Source organism: Protopterus annectens, chromosome 10.part0 (genome assembly GCF_019279795.1).
Source record: "Protopterus annectens isolate FY-2018-M chromosome 10.part0, PAN1.0, whole genome shotgun sequence".
NCBI lineage: Eukaryota > Metazoa > Chordata > Ceratodontiformes > Protopteridae > Protopterus > Protopterus annectens.
Window position 1 is genome coordinate 744,442,514 of NC_056744.1, and position 22,504 is coordinate 744,465,017.

General features: G+C 41.8%; 1 protein-coding gene across 1 annotated transcript in view; it reads right to left on the reverse strand.

Annotated features, from left to right (window-relative positions):
- Nucleotides 1-22,504, reverse strand: part of JAK1 (Janus kinase 1) — a 1,643,095-nt gene that overhangs the window by 1,059,019 nt on the left and 561,572 nt on the right. Inside the window, exons 4-5 of the mRNA XM_044085562.1 lie at nucleotides 16,111-16,261; nucleotides 577-740 (exon numbers count right to left, since the gene is read on the reverse strand). Coding sequence (XP_043941497.1) covers nucleotides 577-740; nucleotides 16,111-16,261 — 315 coding nt within the window. The remainder of the gene's footprint in view (nucleotides 1-576; nucleotides 741-16,110; nucleotides 16,262-22,504) is intronic.

Below are 22,504 nucleotides of genomic sequence, written 5' to 3' on the forward strand. Positions count from 1 at the left end.
CTGTTGTAAACTGTACTTACGGTGTACTTAAGTGCAAATGTAACTGAAAACCCAAAATACATATACTTTTGAAAACCAAAATACATTTTTGATTAATTTTAAATAATTTGACAGTCAACTTCACAGCATTAATCATATGAAAATAACCTCATTGGAGTTCACTCTACAGCATGGGAATCAAGCACAACATTTTTTTAATGTTTCCACATGTAATTTCATTACGTAGTTGGGAACCATCCTTACCTACATCACATTCCATCAAAACAAGCACAGAAATTCAGTTAATTTACACAACAAAGGTAACATACCACATCTTCCACAATGGAACAATTCCCTCTATGGCCTCCTGAGCTAAACATGTAAATGGAAAATAAAAGGGGACAAACTTGGAGGAATATCTCACTCACCAGCAGACATGGATCTTTAAATACATTTTAGTTTTTTTTTTTTTTTTACTTTGCAAGTGCTAAACTAAGAATTTAGTCAAATGTATCAAGCAACAAATCATTCATTTTAAGAGTTTATTTTTTTTTACATTTAAACATACAAAGCAAACCTGTCAAATTCTTAACATACCTCAACTTCTTAGAAAGCTCGGGTAGAGGTATTTTTGTCTTCAAGGAGTAGTGAGAGATAGCCAACACTGCCATGCCAAGGCATTCATTTTCAATTTCATGTGCCTCTTGGTCAGTTTGAGGCTCTCGGAGAGGGGCAAGGCCCTTGACCAGATCATTATGGCCCTTAAAGACAATAAAGGCAGAAAGTTTACATTAAATTATGGAAGCACAAAAATTAAACATACAAAACTGAAGAGAAAAAAAAAGGCTACACAAGCAACTTATAATTATTACTACACAGACAGCCCTCATTTATCTGCATTCTCCTTATGCAAACTTGGCCTCAAAACAGTCATATTCCTGTGCCACTGGTTCAACGGATATGTACTCATTAATATACCCAGGACAGGCGATTCCAAGGTCCAAATATGCCTTTCGTGAAAGAGAGTTTCCTGAACTCAGACATGTTCATCCCACATTCCATGAGACATCCACTGCTTTGTTTTTCTTCAGTTCTGTGTCACCATCCATTCAATTTATTCTACACTTCTCAGGGGTATAATAATTTTGAAACTTGCACTTGAAGCTGCTAACCTCTCTGCTCCCATTGTAAACCATCCATCTATTACTTTCCCACTCTTTCCATCATGCCCTTTCTCAATTACCATCCTCCCCTTTAAATCACAAAGTTGGGCACAATCAGGCTTTTTAATGTAGCATACAAAAAAGTCCTACTTTTTAGTAAAAGAAAGTTATGGGCTCACCATAATCTATTTGTCCTTCCTCCACCGATGGGTCTTTAATCTGACTTCAGATCAGACTTGAGCCACTTCCACATACTTTGGCTCCATAGCTCAAACTCCTCCCCCTTACTCATAATACCCTCTTTTGCCTGGATTACCTCATACTGAGTCTTTATTCTGCCTATTATCATACACCACAACAAAAGGTCAGTAAGAAGGCAGTCTAATTACAAATCAGGTCTCTGGGAGACTAGAAGAAAAGGATGAAAAACGTTGGAGATAATTAGAGAGGCAGGCAGGACAACACTCTTCAGGACATACAAGGAGTCCAAATGTAAATCTTCCAAGCAGGAAGGAGCATTGAAGGGTGGCAGGTGGAGGAAGGATGAAAACAGACAACACAGATGTATCATTATGTTGAGCATATAAGTTTTGTATTTGATGTCGTCTTTTTCAACCCCAGCTAGAGAAACCCCATGGTAGTCCTCAAGGAAGGATATTCCCAGAGTCCGGTGGAGCCAAATGCTGTCCTATTCCTAGATAAAATGTCCAAATTGTAATGAGCAACAAAGGTACAAGTATTAGACCAAGTTTCAGATGCACAACTGTCATCTATGGAAGCTCTGCACCAGAAAGTGGAGGATGTGGCCACAAATCTGGTGGAATAAGCCTTAGGAGGTTTAGCCAATGTCAACCCTTTCTTCATATGAACCAGGGAGTCCACCTTTTTGGCTCAGGGGTAACTTACCATAAGGGGCCACTTACCATACTTTGCAAGGTTGGGGGGGGGGGGGCATTACCATGTACAAAACATAATTGGTCCATTCAAAACAATCTGTTACAGGACATAGTGAAGGCCAGATAAAATACTTCAGTGGGCTGGATTGTAGCCCTACGCTCACATTTTGAACACATCTGATACAAACAACTGAAACAATCGGTTAGCCATCTGACCAAAGTTACCTTGCACACCTTGCCAAATTTAGTTTTGGAAAAGGAAACAAATTGCTGGTTTAATTTTCTGAAATCTTTAGTTCTGTGGAGACGAAATCTAAGCTGCCTGTGAACATCCAACAGGTGCAGCATGTATTCTCCTTTGTTGAAAAATTTGAAAGGAAATGAGGAAGGTTGACGGACTGATTTACAGCAGTTTCTGAAGCCAATTTAGGTAGAAAAGGAGAAATAGTATGGAGGGAAACCCTGCCCTTGTGAAAGATCAGACATAGAGGCTGGGAAGACAGCCTGGAGTTCTGATATCAGTCTGTCCTACGTGATTGCAAACAAAATGGTTTTCCAATACAAAACTGTAGGTCCAACCTTGGCAGATGGCTCAAAGGAGAACCAAGTCAGAGCTTGAAGAAGCATCGTTAAGTCCCATGGAGGAACAGGGTCCTTAATAGGTGGTTGCAACAAGAAGGTACCTTTGAAAAGGTTCTTTAAATAGTCTTGATGATGCCAGGGACTAGTGGTTTTCTCCTATGTGAAAATCTGAAATATAGGACCTTCACTGCAGAATAACAAGCTTGGTTACTGAAAATGGAGGCAAGAAAATCAAATATAGCTGGAACAGGTGCTGAAAAGGAGTCTAGCTGACTTTGCAGAGATCAAAGGTAAAATCTTTTCCATTTGTTCTGATAAATCTTCCTAGTAGAATCCTTCTGTGAGGATGTGTTAATCCAGGGAAGAAAGCCTGGACTATCTAGCTATCACTGGAAGTGGAGAAACTATGCAGTCAAATTGACGGTCCGAATGTCTGGATGAGTTATCACTGATGGATGAAACAGAAGATTTGGTGACAGATCCAACTCACAGGGAGGGTGTATTAGATGAGGATACAGGAAGGGAAATCATACTTGTTGAGGCCAGAATGTGTCAATGAGGATTTCTTTTCTCTTCCTCCAAGACTTTTTCCGAAGAAACTTGGGAATGACAGGAGTAGGAGGAAAGGCATAGAGAATGCTAGGGGTCAACCACGAATCAGTCAGTCTCTCTTGGTAACTCCTCCTCTGCAGGATCAGAGCAAAGAACCTGCAGCACTTGGGAGAGGAGAGGGGAAGCGAAGAACTTGCAACATAGTTGGCCCCACTGACAAAAAAAGAATTTCCACCACTACAGGTTGATAGACCACTCATGAGGGAGTAAAGGAGACCTGCTCAGCTTGTCTACTAGCACTTTAGACTTCCTGGGATATGCATTGCCAAAAGAAAGTAGCCAGAAGAGACTGCCCATTGCCATACTTTCAATGTTTGACAACACAACCGGAAAGGATTGGGTTCCTCCTGTTTATTGATGCACCAGACTACGGACGGGTTTTTTGTCTCAACAGTAACCATTTCTGAAGGGAGAGCATCTTGAAACACCTGCAATGCTAATAGGTCTGCCCTCATTTCCAGGACACTGATGTTAAGATCGTACTCCAAATGAGACCAAGTGCCTTGGACCATCCTTCCCAATTAATGCCCCCCAACCTAGTTGGTAGGCATCCATAGTCACTGTGGCTTTGGGTGCCAGGATAAAAGGGCAGCCTTGAGAAACTTATTTTGCAGTGATCTACCAAGTATTCTCTGTAAATCCTTGTAATCTGTAGTGGTGGGGTCAGGGGGTGTCATCTTATTGACCACTGCACTGGAAGCATCCACTGCAGTAATTCTATGTGATACCTTGCTAAAGGTACTAGAGATGTGGAAGCTGACACAGACTCAAGAACCTCCAATACTAAACTTGCTAAAGGAGAAGCAACAGAGGGAGAGAATGTGGGATGATTGACTCTGCAAAGTGTTAATCCTTTACTGCGGTAAGCATGCAATCTGTGCCACGCAACAATAAATTCCAGGACTTGAGTGGGTGAGAGCTTGGAGTAGTTCAATGATACCCAGCTGAAAGCATACTTGGAGCAAAAAGTCTCTGTCCTGAATCAATAGAGGCTTGGTGGGAGCAGAGGGGAACCAGTTGTCGAGATATGGAAATACCCTGAATCCTAGCAGTGTCAAGTGAGCTGCGACCACTGCCATGTACTTGAACACCCTGGGGGCTGTGGTGAGGCCAAAGGGCAGGGCCATGAACTGGTAATGACTGGCTACTAGCCAGAAGCATAGGTACCTCCTTGGTCACATGTCTATTTTGATAAGATAGTATGCATCCTGGAGATTTACTAAGCACATCCAATCGCCCTTGCGCAACAGTGGCAGAATGAACTGAACCATGGCCATTCATAACTTCAAGTGCTTGACGAATTGATTCAAGCTGCTGAGATCCAAGATCAGTCTAAGGTCCTAGTTTTTCTTTGGCACCAAAAAGAACCGAGTAAGTTCAGAATCCTTGCTGGCCTGAAAGGACTGTTTGGATGACATTTTGCAAGCAGTTTCTCTATTTTTGTAGCTGCTGCTTTCCTCTGACTCACTGGAATGTCAGGAATTTTTCTGGGCCAAATGGGAGGCTGAAGGGAAAATGGTATGTAATAACTTCTGGGTATTACCCTTTACACCAACATATCTCTGGGTGATGGCTGTTCAGGATCTGAGTGCATGGATAAATGTCCTCTGACTGCTTTCAGAGTGCAGCAGTTGGGCAACCTTTCAGGAAGGCTGAAAGGGCTTCTCAGAGAAAGGACCTCTGAAGCTTTGGAGTTGCAGGCCTCCTCTGCCACGTGGGTGACATCTACCCTTGTGACTTGAGGAACAAAATCTTCCCATCTCCTCTCTGGTTCCATGAAAAAGTACTTGGAGGAGTAGAGAAGTGTAACTCTATAACAGATAATGTCTTCCCATCCTGTTCCCTCCTACAAAGCGTTACGGTCAAATAAAGTGGATCCATCAAATAAAGCATCGATGAATGATTACTTGAAGGACTCCGAAAAATCAAAAAGGAGCATCCAGGTGTACCGTCTAGGGGCAATTCCTGAACTAGCAGCTATTGATGCTCCCTATGAGGCATGAGAAATCCATATCATAGAGGCATCTGAAAGAGACTGGAGGGTGGGCGGTTGCAAAGAAACAGTCTTCTTGTCCTCCACAGACATGGACCCTGAGAGGGCACTGGAAAACTCCTTGATCACATTGCTCTGAAATCTAGCTACATGTGCCAAATAGTTCAGTTACCTGAGGGTGAAGGTTTCAGAAGCATAATAATGCTTTCTAAATCAGTCCAAAACTCTGTTTGGGGGATGGACAAAAGAACTCGTTTGGCAGCTTCTTTGCTGGTGGCTGCTGCTACCACAATAGTATCTACTGGGGGTCCCTTGCTCCAATGGAAATGACCCTTTGGTGCCACCAGCTACTTGTCAGGTTGTTTTGGAATTGGTTTTGTGACATCCGGATCCTTCCAAGCCTGGCAGGAAATTAGGCCCACCAGGGGAGTATGCAGGACATAGCTGAGTCAGCTCCAAAGGTCTTGAGAAACACAGACTCCCTCTGAGAGGGGTGGTTGGAAGATCAGCCACCTTTCTGTCTCAAAAGTTTGAGGATTTCACAGAAAGAGACATCCTCAAGGGGTGATCCGGGGGACCCCTCCCTTTCATCAAAGTCAGTGTCTTCTGTCAACAATTCCTGTAGGGAATAAAAGTGCCTCCTTTTGCATGTATGCTTCCAAGGGGGCTCACCGGTGGGATGATCCAAGGAGGTCCCAGAAGTGCGAGTAGAATCTTAGATGAGGACCATTTCCAGACTTTACCATGCTGGCTGCACGAATGGGACAGGATGAAGAGACAAAGCACCCTAAACAGACAGGTGAGGAGGGCGAGGATCCGAGGGGGGGGTACAACAATGTCTTGTCCACTGTGGTGGAAAAAGCTCTTTCTACTAACACGAAGGCAGAATCCAAGGCTGAACCAAGAGCTGACCACATGTGCTGAAGCCACCTGTGCAGGACTGATCAGAGCACTCCAATGATCCTGCGATCCATAGATCAAAGCTGAGCTGTCTAGCACTGAGACCACAAAAGGTAGGGGATGGCTCAGACAGCAGCAAGCAGCAGAGTTGAACCCAGCCCCAATACCCCTCATATCAGCTCCAAGAGGGTCAACACCAGCTGGATCAGAGATGTAGTCTGAGTCAACAAAGAACAAACCTTTGGATCTGACAGAAACTTGGAATTCTCGGGTCTAAGGTCTCCAAAACCACAGGCTGGATTAGAATAGGAGTCAATAGTTGTGTTTTGGCTGAAGGTAGGCTTATGGGTCTGATGGGAGCCAGAGCCGGAATGACCTCCAACCAAATCTGGATTCTGAGAAATATCTTGAAGCCTGTAGGCTTATCAGCCATCTTTAACAGGTAGAAGCAATAATAAAACAGAAGACACACAATAGGGAAAATATGGACCATAAACCAGATATGGTCCGCAGAAAGGAACACTACTAACAACGGTAGAACAGAAGTACCTAAATAAATGGGTAGCAAGAAAAAAAAAAAAAAAAAAGACTATAGGCTAGAAGAAAAAAGAGAAAAAACAACACAGAGCATGAGGCCCATATAGCATGACAACATCAAAACAAAAATGTTTCCAATTAGTATAGAAATTACTATATAGCTAAATAGTTATTTGTCACTAGCTAAAAAGTTGTCACTATCAAAAATATCACTTATCTGTCCCTATATGCCTGTGCTACTGGTGACTACGTCTGTATCTTTGAAATGTCAAACAAGATCTGAGGCAATCCAGGCTAAAGAGGGGATTGTGGGTAAGGGAAGGAGCTTGCTATGGAGCTGACATTTACAGAAATGGCCGAAGTCGGATCAGAGACCCATTGGGGTGAGAAACGGATGTAAAAGACAACATCAGATAAAAAGTACAGTTTTGTACCTACCATAAATGTAGATGTTCGAGGATCTACATTGCTGCAGTCATGACCTGTGGGTAGTCCGCTGTCCTCGGTCGGCCCGAATACCAAAGGGCTAGCCTGGCGTCGGTCATTGTCGCTTAGAGCTGACGTCAGTACGCAGTAGTACTTAAGCGCATGACCGACGCCATATCCTCAGTCTTTCTTGCCCCAGATGTCAGAAGGCCTAAAAGGAAAGGCCAAAGCCAAAAATAGAAAAAGCCCAACAACCCCCAGTGTGTAAGTAAAGAATATCTCCAAACGAAACCCAGCAACCCCAACCTATAGAGGGGAAGGAGGGGGGGGGGAATTGGACTGCAGCAATGTAGATCCTCGAACATCTACATTTATGGTAGGTACAAAACTGTACTATGTTCTTCGTCTCACATTGCTGCAGTCATGACCTGTGGGTAGAATCCCAAAGCAAAGGAAAAGGGAGGCTGGCAAATTACAAAGAATTAGGGGCTGCTAACATGCCCTGTAAAACTGCAGTGGCAAACCCAGCCCTGGTCTTGGAATAGAGAGGGAGATGGTAATGCTTAGTGAAAGTGTGTACAGAACTCCAAGTAGCTGCTTCCAAAATATCCTTAGTAGCTACACCCCTCAAAAAAGCAGTAGAAGTGGCAGTAGCCCTAGTAGAATGAGGCCTGATCCCAGCAGGGACATCCTTCCCATGATGAGAATAACAAAAGGCAATACAATGACCAATCCACTTTGAAATAGTCTGCTTAGAAACAGCTTTCCCCTGTGAACTCAAAGCAAAAGAAACAAATAACTGTTGAGTCTGTCTGAACTCCTTAGTTCTGTTCAAGTAGTAACGTAACTGCCTATGGATATCCAAAGAATGCAAGACTTTTCCCCTTTATTTTGGGGTTCAGCATAAAAAGTAGGCAAATGAATAGACTGATTCAAGGCCACACTAGAAATCACTTTAGGCATAAAAGTAGGGTTAGTCCGCAAAGAAACTCTATCCTTACGGAATATCAAAAAAGGTTCAACTGCCATGAGAGCCTGCAATTCAGATACCCTCCTGGCAGAAGTAATGGCCAACAAAAAAGCAGTCTTCCAAGACAAAACTTCAGTTCAGACGTAGCTGCAGGTTCAAAAGGAGGTAAAGTAAGTTTCTCCAAAACAAAATTGAGATCCCAGGAAGGAGTAGGAGCTCTACGTGGGGGTCTTATATTCTTTGCCCCTCTAAGAAATTGTTTGAACAAAGGATGGGAAAATAAAGGAGGGTCACAATCATAGTGAGCAGAAATGGCTGCAGCATGAACCTTCACAGAAGAGAATGACAAACCCTTGTCCAGTAATTCAGTAAGGTACTGTAGTGCAAAACTCAAATTAGGCACTGAAACATCAAAACCCTTTGCAGTGCTCCAAAGAAAAAATCTCTTCCATTTATCAGCATAAATTTTTCTAGTGCTAGGCCTAGCTTCCAAAATGACATCTAAAACCTGTTGAGGAAGCTGAGACCCCACCGGCTCCATCACAGAATACGCCAGGCTGTCAGTTGGAGGGACTGCACCTGAACATTGAGAAAATGATTGTTTGACTGGGACAACAAATGAGGAACCTGTGGCAGAGGCCAAGGAGGCTCCTGGATTAAACTCCTCAGCAGAGGATACCAATGTTGACGTGGCCAGTCTGGTGCTATTAGAATCATGCAAGGCTTGTCCCGTCTGACTTTCAAGAGTACTTTGGGGAGAAGAGGCAGAGGAGGAAAAGCATAAACGTGAAGGTTGTTCCAACTGAAAGACAGAGTATCCACTTTCCAAGCATCTGGGTGGAACATCTTTGTGCAAAATTTTGGAAGTTGAAAATTCAGTGGGGAAGCGAATAGATCTATGTCTGAAGTTCCCCAAGCCACAGTCAATTGTTTGAAAATCTGGGGATCCAGTTTCCACTCGTGGGGATCCACCATTTGTCTGCTCAAAATATCTGCTAGGGAGTTCTGTGCTCCTGGCAGAAACCTTGCTTGAAGATTGATTCGCAAACCCAGAGCAGTCTCCCATAAAATCATTGCTTGTCTGCAAAGAGGGTAGGAATGGGTTCCCCCCTGCTTGTTGATGTACCACATGACTGTTGTGTTGTCTGTTTGTATCAACACCTGTCCTGGCTGAAGGAGTTCCTTGAATGCCATCAAAGCAAATTGAACTGCTAACATCTCCTTCATGTTGATATGCAAATGTAGTAGTTTGGGAGGCCACAAGTCTTGTATCCATTTTCCATTGAAGTGTGCTCCCCAAGCCAAGTCCGAGGCATCCGTCGTTAGGATCTGGCTCGCCTCTGGTCTGGACACAGAGAGTCCCTTGTTTAGGTGACATTCCTGAGCCCACCAAAGTAATTCTTTCTGGATGCAAGGTATAATCCGAATGACAGTGTCCAAACTGTGGCAGTGTTGAGCCCACACACTTTTGAGATACCATTGTAGCTTCCTCATATGCAGTTTGGCATTGGGAAGTACTAGAATGCAAGATGCCATGAACCCCAAGGCTTGGAGGACTGTCCTTGCAGTCAGCCTGGACATTACTGATAACTGCTGGAAGTAGAGAGGAAGAGTTCTTTGTTTGTCCGGGGTCAGAAATGCCATCTGAGAGGCTGTATTCAGTCTCACACTCAGAAAGCACATGTCCTGAGAGGGCACTAGACTGGACTTTATTTCGTTCACAGTATACCCTAGGCACCTTAAAACTGTCATTACATAGTGGAGATGCTGTAGTAATTTGTCTTTGTTTTGAGCAAGAATCAGGCAATCGTCCAAATAAGGATAAATTTGTATTCCTCCCTGTCTGAAGAAAGCAATCACAGGAGCCAGAACTTTTTTGAACACCCTGGGCGCAGTAGATAAGCCAAAGGGCAATGCAGAGAATTGATAATGTGAAGTACCAGCCCGAAATCTCAGGAATCTCCTGCAGCTGGGCTTGATAGGGATGTGAAGATAGGCCTCTTTGAGATCCAGGGTTACCATCCAATGATCTTTGCCTATCACAGGCATAAGTTGTTGTAATGTTAACATCTTGAACTTTGGAATTTCTAGGTAGGTGTTGAGAATGGACAAATCCAGAATTGGCCTCCAAGTGTTTCCTTTCTTTGGCACCAGGAATAGACGGGAATAAAATCCTAGGCCTACTTCTGAAGGAGGGACCACCTGAATTGCCTCCATCTGCAAAAGTAAAGAAATCTGCTTCTGAGCCTCCAGCCTTTGCTGAGGAGGCACATCCGGCATGCCTTTGAAAGGAGGAAAAGTGTGAAAATAAAACTTGTAACCTCGATTTATTATATCCAACACCCATTTGTCTTGGGTGATCAAATTCCAGTTTTCTTTGAAAAGTCCCAACTTTCCTCCCAGAGGAGCTGCCAGTAAGGGAGGGTCTGGCAGCGGAAGATGCAGGTCATTGGGTCTGCTTACGAAAGGGCTGACCCCTGCCCTCACCAGAAGACTGCGCAGGAGAACTCCAAGTCCTAGGTCTGAAGGAACCCTGAGCGTGAGCCCTGCCTCTACCACATCTAGACCTGCCCTTAGGCTGATAATCCGAAGAAGGATAAGACCATCCCCTAGCAGGCCAATTCCTACTAAACTTAGGGGGCTGCACCTGCAAAAAATCCTTGACCGTCTGCATAGATTTAGCCTTATCTTCCATCTTTTTCAAAACTGATTCCACAGGAGGACCAAAAAGAACTTCAGATTGAAGAGGAGCATCCAAAATTCGAGCCTTTACATGTTCTGACAAATTTTGATCCTTAAGCCAGGCATATCTACGAATAACTGAACCTGTAGCAGCCACCCTAGAAGAAGCCTGAAGAGCATCAAAACCACACTGCAAAGAATGCTTGCCAACTTGATCTGATGCATGAACCAACTCCTGGAGCTCCTTACACTCTATACCCTCAGATAAAGCATCCACCTTAGACTTCAATTGGCCTAATAAAAAATTCTGATACTTCAGCATATGAAATTGGCAATTCAAAGCCCTCATAGCTAACATAGAGGAGGTGTACACTTTTTTCCCCCACCTGTCTAACGCCCTAGAATCTTTATCCAAAGGGACTGGATTTTTAGCCACAGAAGCCCTAACACCCTTAGGTCCTTGAATAATGGTTTCCGGATCAGCCCTAGGACTCTTATACAAGTACTTATGTGCTTCTGGAACTCTGTAATACCTGTCAGGCTTAACAGGGGCCGGAGGCAGAGAATCAGGATTAAGGGAAGATTCAGAAAACACATCCTGAACAACATCTAAGACAGGAGGAATAGCCAAGGGCCTATGTTGTGGCAGAAACAAAATTCCCTAAGCCTTTTCCGAGAATCTGAAAAATCTTGACCTTCCCACTTGAAATGCTCCCTCATGGTATGTAAAGTTTCAGAAAAGGAAAAATCTTCTGGAGGAGAAGCAGAAGGACAGGAGTCCTCTGCATCCGAATCAGAATAGGAAGGAAAATCCTGAATTTCTTCAGCTGAGGAATCAGAGTAGTCCGAGGAATGATCCATTCCCTCTAAATCTGCCTCCACCCTAGGCCTTTTCTCTGGGGGGGGCATAGAACCCCTGATCAAAGTAATCAAGTCCTCTGCCATTTTCAACATATGTTTTTTAGGAACAGGGGCTGGAGAGCTAGAAGAATGACCAGGTCCAACAAGACCAGGTTTGGCCTTAGCATGGCCTTTAGCCACTGAAGTAGAAGGCCTAATAACCTTTTGTAAGGATGGAACTACTGAAACCTGAGAAGCACCCTCGGCCTGTCCTAACTCCTGAGAGGCCAACTCCTGTAAAAGTAAAGGTTCCCCCTGGGATTCAGCCGAACCCTCGGCAGGATCCAAAGATTCGACCGGAGGCTCCGAAGAACCGGCGTCCGCAACGGACGACTCATCCGGTTTAGATCTCAAAGATTTATCCTTACGCTTCTTAGCGGTAGCGGGCGTCGGAGGATCCGACGGCATGTTATAGTTACACCGCTTACCAAAAACAAGCCTGGCACAGTCTAACCTTCGCTTAATGGTGCGCTTATTAAATCTAGCACAAAAGCGACACCCGACTACGTCGTGCTCAGGCCCTAAGCAAGGAATACAGAGAGAATGATAATCCCTATGAGGTATCCGTTTCCCACAAGAAATGCAATTATTAACTTTTTCTGACATCCGGATAACTGAGGCAAGAAAAAACAAAAATTTCCCCAACGGGGTACTTAGCCCAACTTGGTCTTCGGTCTGAAACTCGGTAAAAAAAAATTTCAGAATGCCGAACGGCACTTGCAAACACTGCTTCTGCTTCGGACCACGCGGCAAGAAAGACTGAGGATATGGCGTCGGTCATGCACTTACTGCGTACTGACGTCAGCTCTAAGCGACAATGACCGACGCCAGCCTAGCCCTTTGGTATTCGGGCCGACCGAGGACAGCGGACTACCCACAGGTCATGACTGCAGCAATGTGAGACGAAGAACATCTTAATTTTCTGTAACAAACTGAAAGAAAATTAAAAATTTTGATCCAAGACTTGCAAATGCTAATGAAGACAGTATCACAGTTAAGACCTTTTGTAATAACCTGTGACCTTAGCTAACTGTATCTACAAAAACGAATGCAGCAATTTACATTTCTCTATACCTTACGCACTGCATTTTGCATGATCTTTTCAGACATGTGTTAGCCTGCTGTGGATGCCAAAATAAGACTCCTGATCAAGTCCTCTGAGGATACACTTGGGGAGGGGCCGAATGTTTTTCCAGCATCTAATTTACTACAGCGGTTTAGAATAATGGAATATGGACAGGTGCAATATTCGGATCCCTATCAGCCTATCAAACACCTAATCTTGGGAATCTTGACACTTCAAAAAATAAACTGTCATTGACACAAAAAAGTGAATTATACAACTTACTGTTAAAATTTCAAAATGACTTCTGTGCGTGTGTTAACCCCAGCTCCTACTACTTACAAATATTAACCCTAACACCGGTGTACCTTGGAAAAGGGCTACTCTGACATAATACAACCACGGATTTAGTATATACTGTCCCAAATTCATACTTTTCAGTTTTGCTGTTCTATAGGCTGGAATTAGACTACTCAGAATTTCAAGAGTCATCCCTTATAGATGGTTAGAAGATAGCTGGAAGACCGCCACCCCCCCCCCCAGTATGGTACATGAGACCTTGCTCTTGCTCACAATGTCTGACCTGCAGTCATATCTGAGAGTTATTCATAAAAAAAAAGTTCCACTCCTTAGATATGCTTGCACATTAGGAAATATTACTATATTATGGTAATGAAAGAATCTAGTGCTGTGTGGATTCCGACTGGTAAGAGTTTGCCAGCATCACTGTGTGGGGGTGGGACTTGTTAACTTGTGGAAGTGTGTGAGTCTGCCAGCACCATGTGATGAATATAATTGTACAGATGCATCTTTCATTTCATTTTTTTAAACTATCGCAATCTGAGTCATATTCTTTTATGAACGGAGTACATTCACTGATAGGGTGATCTGCATATGTGCTCTACGCATGGAGTACAATAAATATGGAATGGTGTAAAAACAGTGTACAGTGTCTTACTCCACTGTTACTACTATTATGAATCATGACAGGCTTTGGCATACCAAAGTATGCAAAATGTTCATGAATAGCACCCTAAACTTGTCTTTTCAAAATTATATCAAGTTACATATTTATGTATTTGGTCAGAGCCTGCCTCTAGATGTTTCAAATGCTACCATATTTTATGTTAAGGATACTTTTCTCTTTTTTAAAATACCAGAGTTATACAAGTCTATGGATGTATGTGTCTGCACTTAAAGTGATTTGTTAATAAACTAAAATTTGCCTTGCCACCATGATATGTGGTGCAGAAAGTGCCTAACAGCATTTTTACCCTATCTCTGAACATTTTTGGCTGCTCATTTTCTTCTAAAGTTGTTGAAAGTGATACTTTGCCCAATATTATGCCACTAATTATTACAAGTAAGCTTTTACCATACTGATGTCAATTTAAGGTATGGAAATATGGAAAAGGATTTTAATTAGATGCATAAAGATGCATTCATCAAAGCCTGTGGATGCTCATTATGCTTACCCTAAGCTAACATCACTTAGGGATGAACTACATTTATTTCGGCCATAGTTTAATAAAAAAGCTCACAATGTTTTTTTTTTTTTTTTTTTAACAGCTCAAATAAAAAAAAAAAAAAAAAAGAATGAACAATGATATGAATGACGATGAATAGGACACTGACATGGAGTTGGTACAATAGGAACAAAATGATGTAGTGCAGACAGAGTCTGGCTTTTCTAAAGCGCTGGTGATAACTTTTTCCCAAGATTATAGGGCAATTAGGGATGTATTTATGAAAAATTGGTCCATTATAACAGAGGGCCCCCCACATTAGGACCCACATAGATGAGAAACCCAAAATTATGTATCGAAAAGGAAAGAATTTCAAAGAGATATTGAAACCAGTTACGTACAGGTCTATCCAAACAAATTTGGGTATGTCGAACTGTGGGGCATGCCATTGGTGTCATAAAATTAATATTGCTGACAGTTTTTACTTAGGAGATGTTAAATATTTTGTAAAAAGCAGATATACTTGCAATTCAAAAGCAGTGGTCTACTTAGCTGTATGTAATTCTTGTCCAATATTTTATATTGGAAAAACCGAGCGGCGTCTCACTCAAAGAATATATGAACATGAATATGCCATAAAGAAAATTAATTTAAATAATGCTTTGGCTAAACATGTCAGTGAGTTTACTAGCCATCAATTTCTTTTTATAGCTATAGACCACATAAGCATAATGGAAAAGGAACCATGGGGGACATATCTAGAACTCAAAGAACTAAAATGGCAAATTAGAGTTCAAGCCGATAAGTGGCCAGGAATTAATTAAAGCACTTCTATAGCACCTGTATTATAATTAAAAGCATTACAAAGAAAGAAAATTATGGCATGCATTTTAAGTTATTTATGGGCAATGTATAATTGTTCAGTTTTTTACATGTTATTACAATGTTTATTTGTAAATACTTACATTTTTCTGGTTTAAAATCATTTTTGATGCAATATTATTTCAGTTCTTACATTTCTCACATTTTTCACATTTCTTATATGTAAAAAAATAATTTTATGACATTTTAAACAATTTTAGGTTTTAAAAGTTTTAAATATTTTAAATGCCAATTCAGTATTTTTAAAAATTGTACACTGCTGCAGTATTTCAATTTTTTGTGAGCAAATCCACATATTGGGTTGATAATATGTATTTAGATAGACTCAAATGGTAGTATTTATGTATATGCTAGTTTTTATGTTAATGAGAGTCCAATGGGAAACAAAGTGGTGATATAAAAGGAAATGATGTAACACATTTTAAATGTCTGAGGAAGTTTAACAGAGATTTAAACGAAAGCACTAACATTGTTTTGTCATTAAAGTATCTATTTTTTACCATTCAAGTTTGTGGTTTATAGCTGAAGGGACGTGGTGCATTGGCATTTATTGGATTCAGCTTGTTTGTTATTTTCGTTTATCAGTTTACCCTAAGCTAACATCACTTAGGGATGCACTACATTTATTTCGGCCGTAGTTTAATAAAAAAGCTCACAATGTCTTTTTTTTTTTTTTTTTTTACAGCTCAAATAAAAAAAAAAAAAGAATGAACTTAGTGCTAGTGCATCGTGGCACTTGACACCCTAAATGCTGGGATATACCTGGTAATATGATGTTCTATGGATAACTTCACTGTTCTGAATCATTACCTACCACGGTCTCTACGCTCCTTGGCCCAGTCACAATATGTCACTTGTAGTTAGACAGTAAATAAAAAACAGTTTCAGAAATAACTGACAAAAATGCATGTTTTTAACAGAAACAGCCACATCATCCTATAACAGAGATCATTTGTTGCAAACTGAACTTTGCAGAATGAAAATGTAAATAGTACTCATCATCCTTTTACTCTAAAAAGGGATCAAAGGAAACCATTTACCTTCCCCAATAATGCCTACCTGTTCAAACAGGTATTCCAAAGACTGAGCATCCAGAAGTGGAGTCCCCTCTAGCCGCTTGCTATCATAACTGTTCTTCTGTTTTCGTGGAGAGAATCGCCATACACTAGATTCATTCTCATTGGTACCATGCCAATTTCTGAAGTAAAACCTAGAGAAAGCATTTAAAACATTTTAAGGGGAAAAGTGAGCAAATGTTCTCCTTTAATTACATGTAACACTACTGTCAAAGACAGAGGTAAACAAACGTATAATGCTGCATTAGTCATTGGATAGATATGAATACTACCAGGGCAGACTTTCAGGAATCATCTAAGCAGAAATCAAATGTAGCAATTAAAGTGAAACTTTTAAGGTGGTCATTGTAACAGCAGAAGTATGAGTTCATTTCTGTTTCCATAGTCCTGACATTTGGGTACTAAGCCCTGCTAATGACTTTATTTATTCATTTGTTAATCAGGTAGGTGGACTAGTTCATGCACTATTTTTAGCCATCAAAGACACACTAGTACAGTGTTTCAGTTCTTACACAATACAAGAAAACAGTCATACAAATACAATCTTTACAGAGATTTTTGCAACCTATTGCAGCCATTTTACGTACCTTATGACAATTCATTAATAAACGGTAGTAGAAGAGCTGGCGAAGGACAGTTTTGATGAAAAGCAGACAAAGTATGTAACTTGTTATAGTAAGTACAGCTTTTCAGAAGTTTATAAAGTTCTTACTCAAAATATAAGATGCAAATACAGAGTACTATTTACAGATCACTTACAAATGCCTATGTGGAAAAGGGTATCAGACAGAGCTCATAAAGTATACTGTCTATTAGGATGTCAGAAGGGATGGAAAAGTGTTAAAGTAAATGCTTGCTAGCTAGTTTTAGAGTTTTCTCAGCAGTGGATATCAGTTCCCCTCTGTTAACCACTAACCAGCTGCTTTAGTCAACACCCATTAGACAAGGAGCTGTGAGCAACTACAAGATTACAGGGGGCAGCCCCAACTTTAATTTTTTGTGACAAAGCCCCTAAACATTTACATAACAGCAAACTTTGAAAGACAGAAATAATGTCCAACCTTCACTGCATGACACAATTTAGTAAATAATTCTAGGTTAGTATCTATCAACACCACTGGTATCATGCATGAAAGATGCAAGATATTACATGTCGTAGGTCATAATTTCCACTGGGCTATGCTCATAGGCAAGGTGGCACAGTAGCAAAGTCAGTAGCTTTGAAACTTGACAGCAAGAGGTTATCTGGATTGGTTCTCATCTGAGGTGCCTTCTGTGCATGGACCGCATGTCATCCCTGTGTTCCTGTGAATTTTCTCCCGGTACTCTGGTTTCTTCTCAAATTAAAAAGAACTGCAGTAGGTGGAGTAGTGACTCTAAATTGTACCCAAGTGTATGATCAATACGCATCAGTTCCCCACTTGTCTAGAAAACTCGTGAATGACATCAGCTGCTCATGGAGTTGCCTCAGGAGTTGGAATGCAACTCAAAAGCACTGGTTTAATAGATGGATGAACGGACTCATAAAAATTACACAGGTATGACCAAGACATCATGTTAAGTGGAATCCAAATGCACAATCTCCATAGAAAACATATCCTATAGTGCTTCAACAACCTTCTCCTGTCTCACAACCTTGATGCACACTGAATCCATGCAAGGCTCACATGATCTCATCCATTAATATTCATACACTAATATGCCACAAAAACATTTAGGCACAGAACAACGCATCATAAAGCCTGACTTTACAACTACGAACAAAACAATGGGGGTGGGGGACAAAGTGAAAGGAAAACGAATACTCTAGAAAAACAAATGAAGTTTAACAGGGAATATTTCTATAAAATCTTACATAACAGTAGTTATATCACTGTTGCAGTATTACAATAGGGATCCCCTGCCAAGGGTAACCCAACATCCGGCCAGTATACAAAAGCCTTTAGATTGTAATGGGTACACCTTAATATCACATGTATGCTCCCTGCGGACAGCATACGGCATAAAGGTGACATCCGATGTACCATCCTCAGAACTGAAAATCCCCAGTAGGAATGGCAGTCCAAGGATACTAGCTGAATGAAAAAAAGGACCAGGAGGAGGAGGGAGGGAGCAAATACTGCAACAGTGATATGGAAGGACATTTACTGTTATGCTAAGACCTTACACAACTGTACTATGTCCTTCCATATCACTGTTGCAGTATTCTTTACAATAGGGAGAGTACAAAGGCTCAGGAAGAAGACTGGGAGGAGAAAGGGCCAGCAAAGCCCTCTGGGAAGCCATGCAGAATGGCCCTAAAAATCACATTCAACTTGTACAGTGCTTGGTAAAGGTATGCAAAGTCCAGGTAGCTGCCTCAAGAATAGAATTTGTATCCAAACCCTTGAAAAAAGCACCACAAGCAGCCACAGTCCTAGTAGAATGAGCCTCAACAGAAGAAAACTCTTTCCATGAAAATAACAGAAAAAAGAAATGTCTTTAGATATCCAAGAAGAAACAGTTTAGTTGGAAACAGCCAAACCTAAAGACGTAGGATGAAAAGAAGCAAAAAATTATGTTCAGATTTATGAAAAGCTTTAGTTTTATCCAAATAACATTTGGGATGTCTATGCAAATCCAAGGTATGGAAAAATCTTCTCACTAGCAGACTGCAGAGAAGGGAAAAAAAATGGGTAAATGAATAAACTGATTAAGAGAACTCATAACCCACCTTGGGCACAAAAGAAGTACAAATCGACACCCTGTCCTTATGAAAAATGAAGAAAGGAACAGCCATAAGGGCTTGCAGCTCAGACACCTTATGGCTCTTAATTCTGCCAGTCAGAAGAGTCTTCCAAAAACAATGCTGTAAGGAAACTGAAGCAACAGGCTCAAAAATAAAATTAAGGCCCCAGGAAGATGGAAAAGGCTTCCTTGGAGGCATAATGTGAAGGACACCTTTAAGAACCTGCTTGACCTCAAATCTAGAGGTAATCAAGGGCAGACAAGCAGAGATGGCTCATAGGTGGACCTTAACAGTAGGATATGCCAACCCATCATTGTGCAATTCACACAAATAAGAGAGAATCAAAGGAACATCTAAAGTAAATGGATTCAGGTTACAAGAAAGACACCAAACATAAAATCTCTTCCATTTGGAAAAGTAAAACTTCCTAGTAGTAGGTTTCCTGGCATTCTGCAAGACCCGAAGCGCATCCTCAGAAAAAAAAAAGTGGCTGAAGGGGATCAAAACAATCACCCACAACGTCAGTTAAAGAGTGGAGAGGTGGGGATGGATAACAGACCTCTTGTCTTTTATGAGTAGGTCCATCCTGTGAAGTAACTTGTGACAACTGCTGTTGGCTAGAGGCAGAAGAAGAGGGAACCAATACTGCCTGGGCCTACAGAGAGTCACCAGCAAGATTTTGGAAGCATCTGTTTTTTTTTTATCTTGAACAGGACTTTCAGAATGAGAGGAGGGGGAGGGAAGGCATAAGCAAACATCTTCTTCAAAGAAAAAGGGAGGGCATCTACCTTCCAGGCCAGAAGGCATGAAACTCTGGTGCAAAACAGAGGAAGTTGTCTGTTAAGAGGGGAGGAAAATAGATCTACTTGAAGAGTACCCCACTGGTGGACAATTTCCAAAACACATCCCTGTGACACATCCACTTGTGGGATTGTGTTATAGACCTCCTCACAGAATCTGCCACTATGTTCTTATCTGAGGGAATGTAAACTGCCTGAAGGGTCACCTGATACTAGATAGCTAGATCCCTAACTTGAAGGGCTAACCTGCATAGGAGGTGAGACCTTGTCCCCCTTGCTTATTGACATACTAAATCACTGTGGCACTGTCTGAAAATCTTGAGGGGCCCTGGAAGGAATAGAGAATGAAAAGCCTGAAGAGCCAGCAGAAGAGCTCTCATCTCTTCGACACTGAAAGTGCAGGGCCTTGAATCTCTGACAAAAGAAAGACCACATCAGAGGGCAAAGGAGGCTCCCCATTCCATGTCCAAGGCATCTGTGAAAAGTTCCTGAGGGGAATGGAGGTTGACAATGAAGCCCTGGGTTGAGGGATAACTGATGAATCCACCACTGAAGTTCCAACCAGTGGCATGGAAGTAGAGGAACTAGACAATCTTTAGAATGAGTGGTGAAGCCAAATTGACCTTAGAAACCACTGGAGCTTCTCAAGTAGAGATTGGCTACAGGGAGCATAGGAATGGTGGAAGCCATGAAATCCAGAGGCATCAGAAAGTCCCTGGCTGTAACTGAAGCCAGAGGAAGAAGAGACTGAAAGAAAGCAATGAGAGTTAAAGCCATGGGAGGAGGCAGAATGCCATTATTGGAAAAGTCTGGAGCCTGAATCCTAGTAAAACATGATCCTGAGAAAGAGTCAGTAATGACTTTTGGAAATCTATAGTAAATCCCAGGTTCTGCAGGACAGAAATAGCAAAGTGTAGATGCTGAAGTAAGATCTCTGTAAAGGAGACCTGAATAAGCAGGTCATCCAGGTAAGGGAAGACCTGTATCCCTCTTAACGTGCAGAAAGCAATCACAGGAGCGAGGCATTTGGTGAAGACCCAAAAATGCCAAGAAGCAACAGACAAAGTTAAAAACTTCCTGAAAAGGGGATGGATAGGATTGTGTAGATAGGCATCCTTGAGAGCCAGGGAAACTAGGAAAGCCTGAGGAAGTAGCAAGGGAAACAAGGTTTGAAGTGACAGCATCTGAAAGGAAGCGACTTCAAAAAGGTGTTTAGCTCAGATACATCCAGAGTGGGTCATCAGATGGTAAGAACATTCTGGACTAAAACCTCTTCCCCCTCAGAGTTGGAACTTCTTGAACTGTTCCCTGAGCCAAAAGGCCTTGATGCACCTCTGGAAAAAAGGGCAGTTGTTCCTGAGGGGGCTGAGGAATGGCCAAAAAGGTAGGGAAGAGATTTCCAAACCATGTAATAACCCTGGCAAATTATGGGAAAAAAAGCAAGAGCCTTGAGTTTTCTTTAGCCAAATATGAAGGGACAGAGAAGAGGAATGTGACCAAGAACAACAGGACAAGGATAGTCAAGCAGCACCTTGTTTGTCAGAAAAAGGAGAGTTCTGAGTAGAAAGAGTTTGGGTAGCCTTAGCAGGGGAAGCCCTTCTACCACTCTTTTTATCTTTAGGGAGAAGGATAGACCATCTATGGACAAAGGCAGGTTTTCTGAAACTTGGGAACAGGGTAAACAGAAAAATGCTTCAAATCTTGTAAGGCCTTACCTTTTTCTTGCAGAGACTTAAAACAACTCTGCAGCAGCACCAAACAAATGCATATTATCCAGAGGAACATCCATCTGCTTAGCCTTGACATCATCTGGCAAAGACTGAAGTCTGAGCCAGGAATACCCCTTCAAAACAGATCCAAAAGCAGCAGCTCTAGATGAAGCATCAGCTGCATCACAGCTACATTGAATGGAATGGTGAGCTACTTGGGAGGATGTCCCTAGCAAGATAAGAGAGAGCTTCCCCTTAGAATCAAGGAGATCTGAAATAGCCTGACAGGCTTGTGAGAGAAGAGCCAAAACATATCTGGTCATGTGTGCTTGATAGTTAACAGCTCTAAAAGTTAGGGTAACAGAAGTATACACCTTTCTACCTTGCCTCTCCAAGTTTCTGCTGTCCTTATCAGATGAAGTTAGTTAGAAGAAGAAAACAATTTGGAGGGCTTATCAGAAACAACTGACACTACAGAACGGTTAGCAGAGGGACACTAATAAAGAAACTTGCAGTCATCAGGTACTTTATAAAACCATTTTTTTTGGGAACAGGAAGTTGGGAATCAGGAACCTGAGATGCAGTGGAAAAGGCATCTAATGAGGCACCAAGAACAGGAGGAACAGCAGCGGGCATAGGAGACTCCATCTGCAGAAGCTCACAATACCTCTTCTGAACATCAGAGAACTGAGCACAGTCCCATTTCAAAAATTCTATCATTCTGCAAACAGTGTCACCAAACAAAATCTCTTAAAAGGAGAGTCAGAACTGACATACTCTTCTTCCTCAGAACCATAGTCTAGTGGAGAAGGAATCTGAGAGGAATAAGTCAGGGACTCTTCACCACAATCATCATCATCATCATCATCATCATCGGAATCCTGCTCCCCGGGCCTCTTAAGAGGGGGTAGAAGACCAAGGAGTAGCAGGAACAGAAGCCACCTGTGGAGTCTTAACAATCATAAAGGCATTAAACAAGCCTTAAGTGAAGTTTTGCCATTCACTCTGAGGACCTTTAGGAGCAAGCGAAATGTGTTTAGTTTTCTGCTTCTTTTTAAGTGGGATGTCAGCCTTAAAAAGTTAGGAGGCTCTAATCCTGATAGCAATCTATTATAATGGTTCAAACCTCTTCCCTCACTA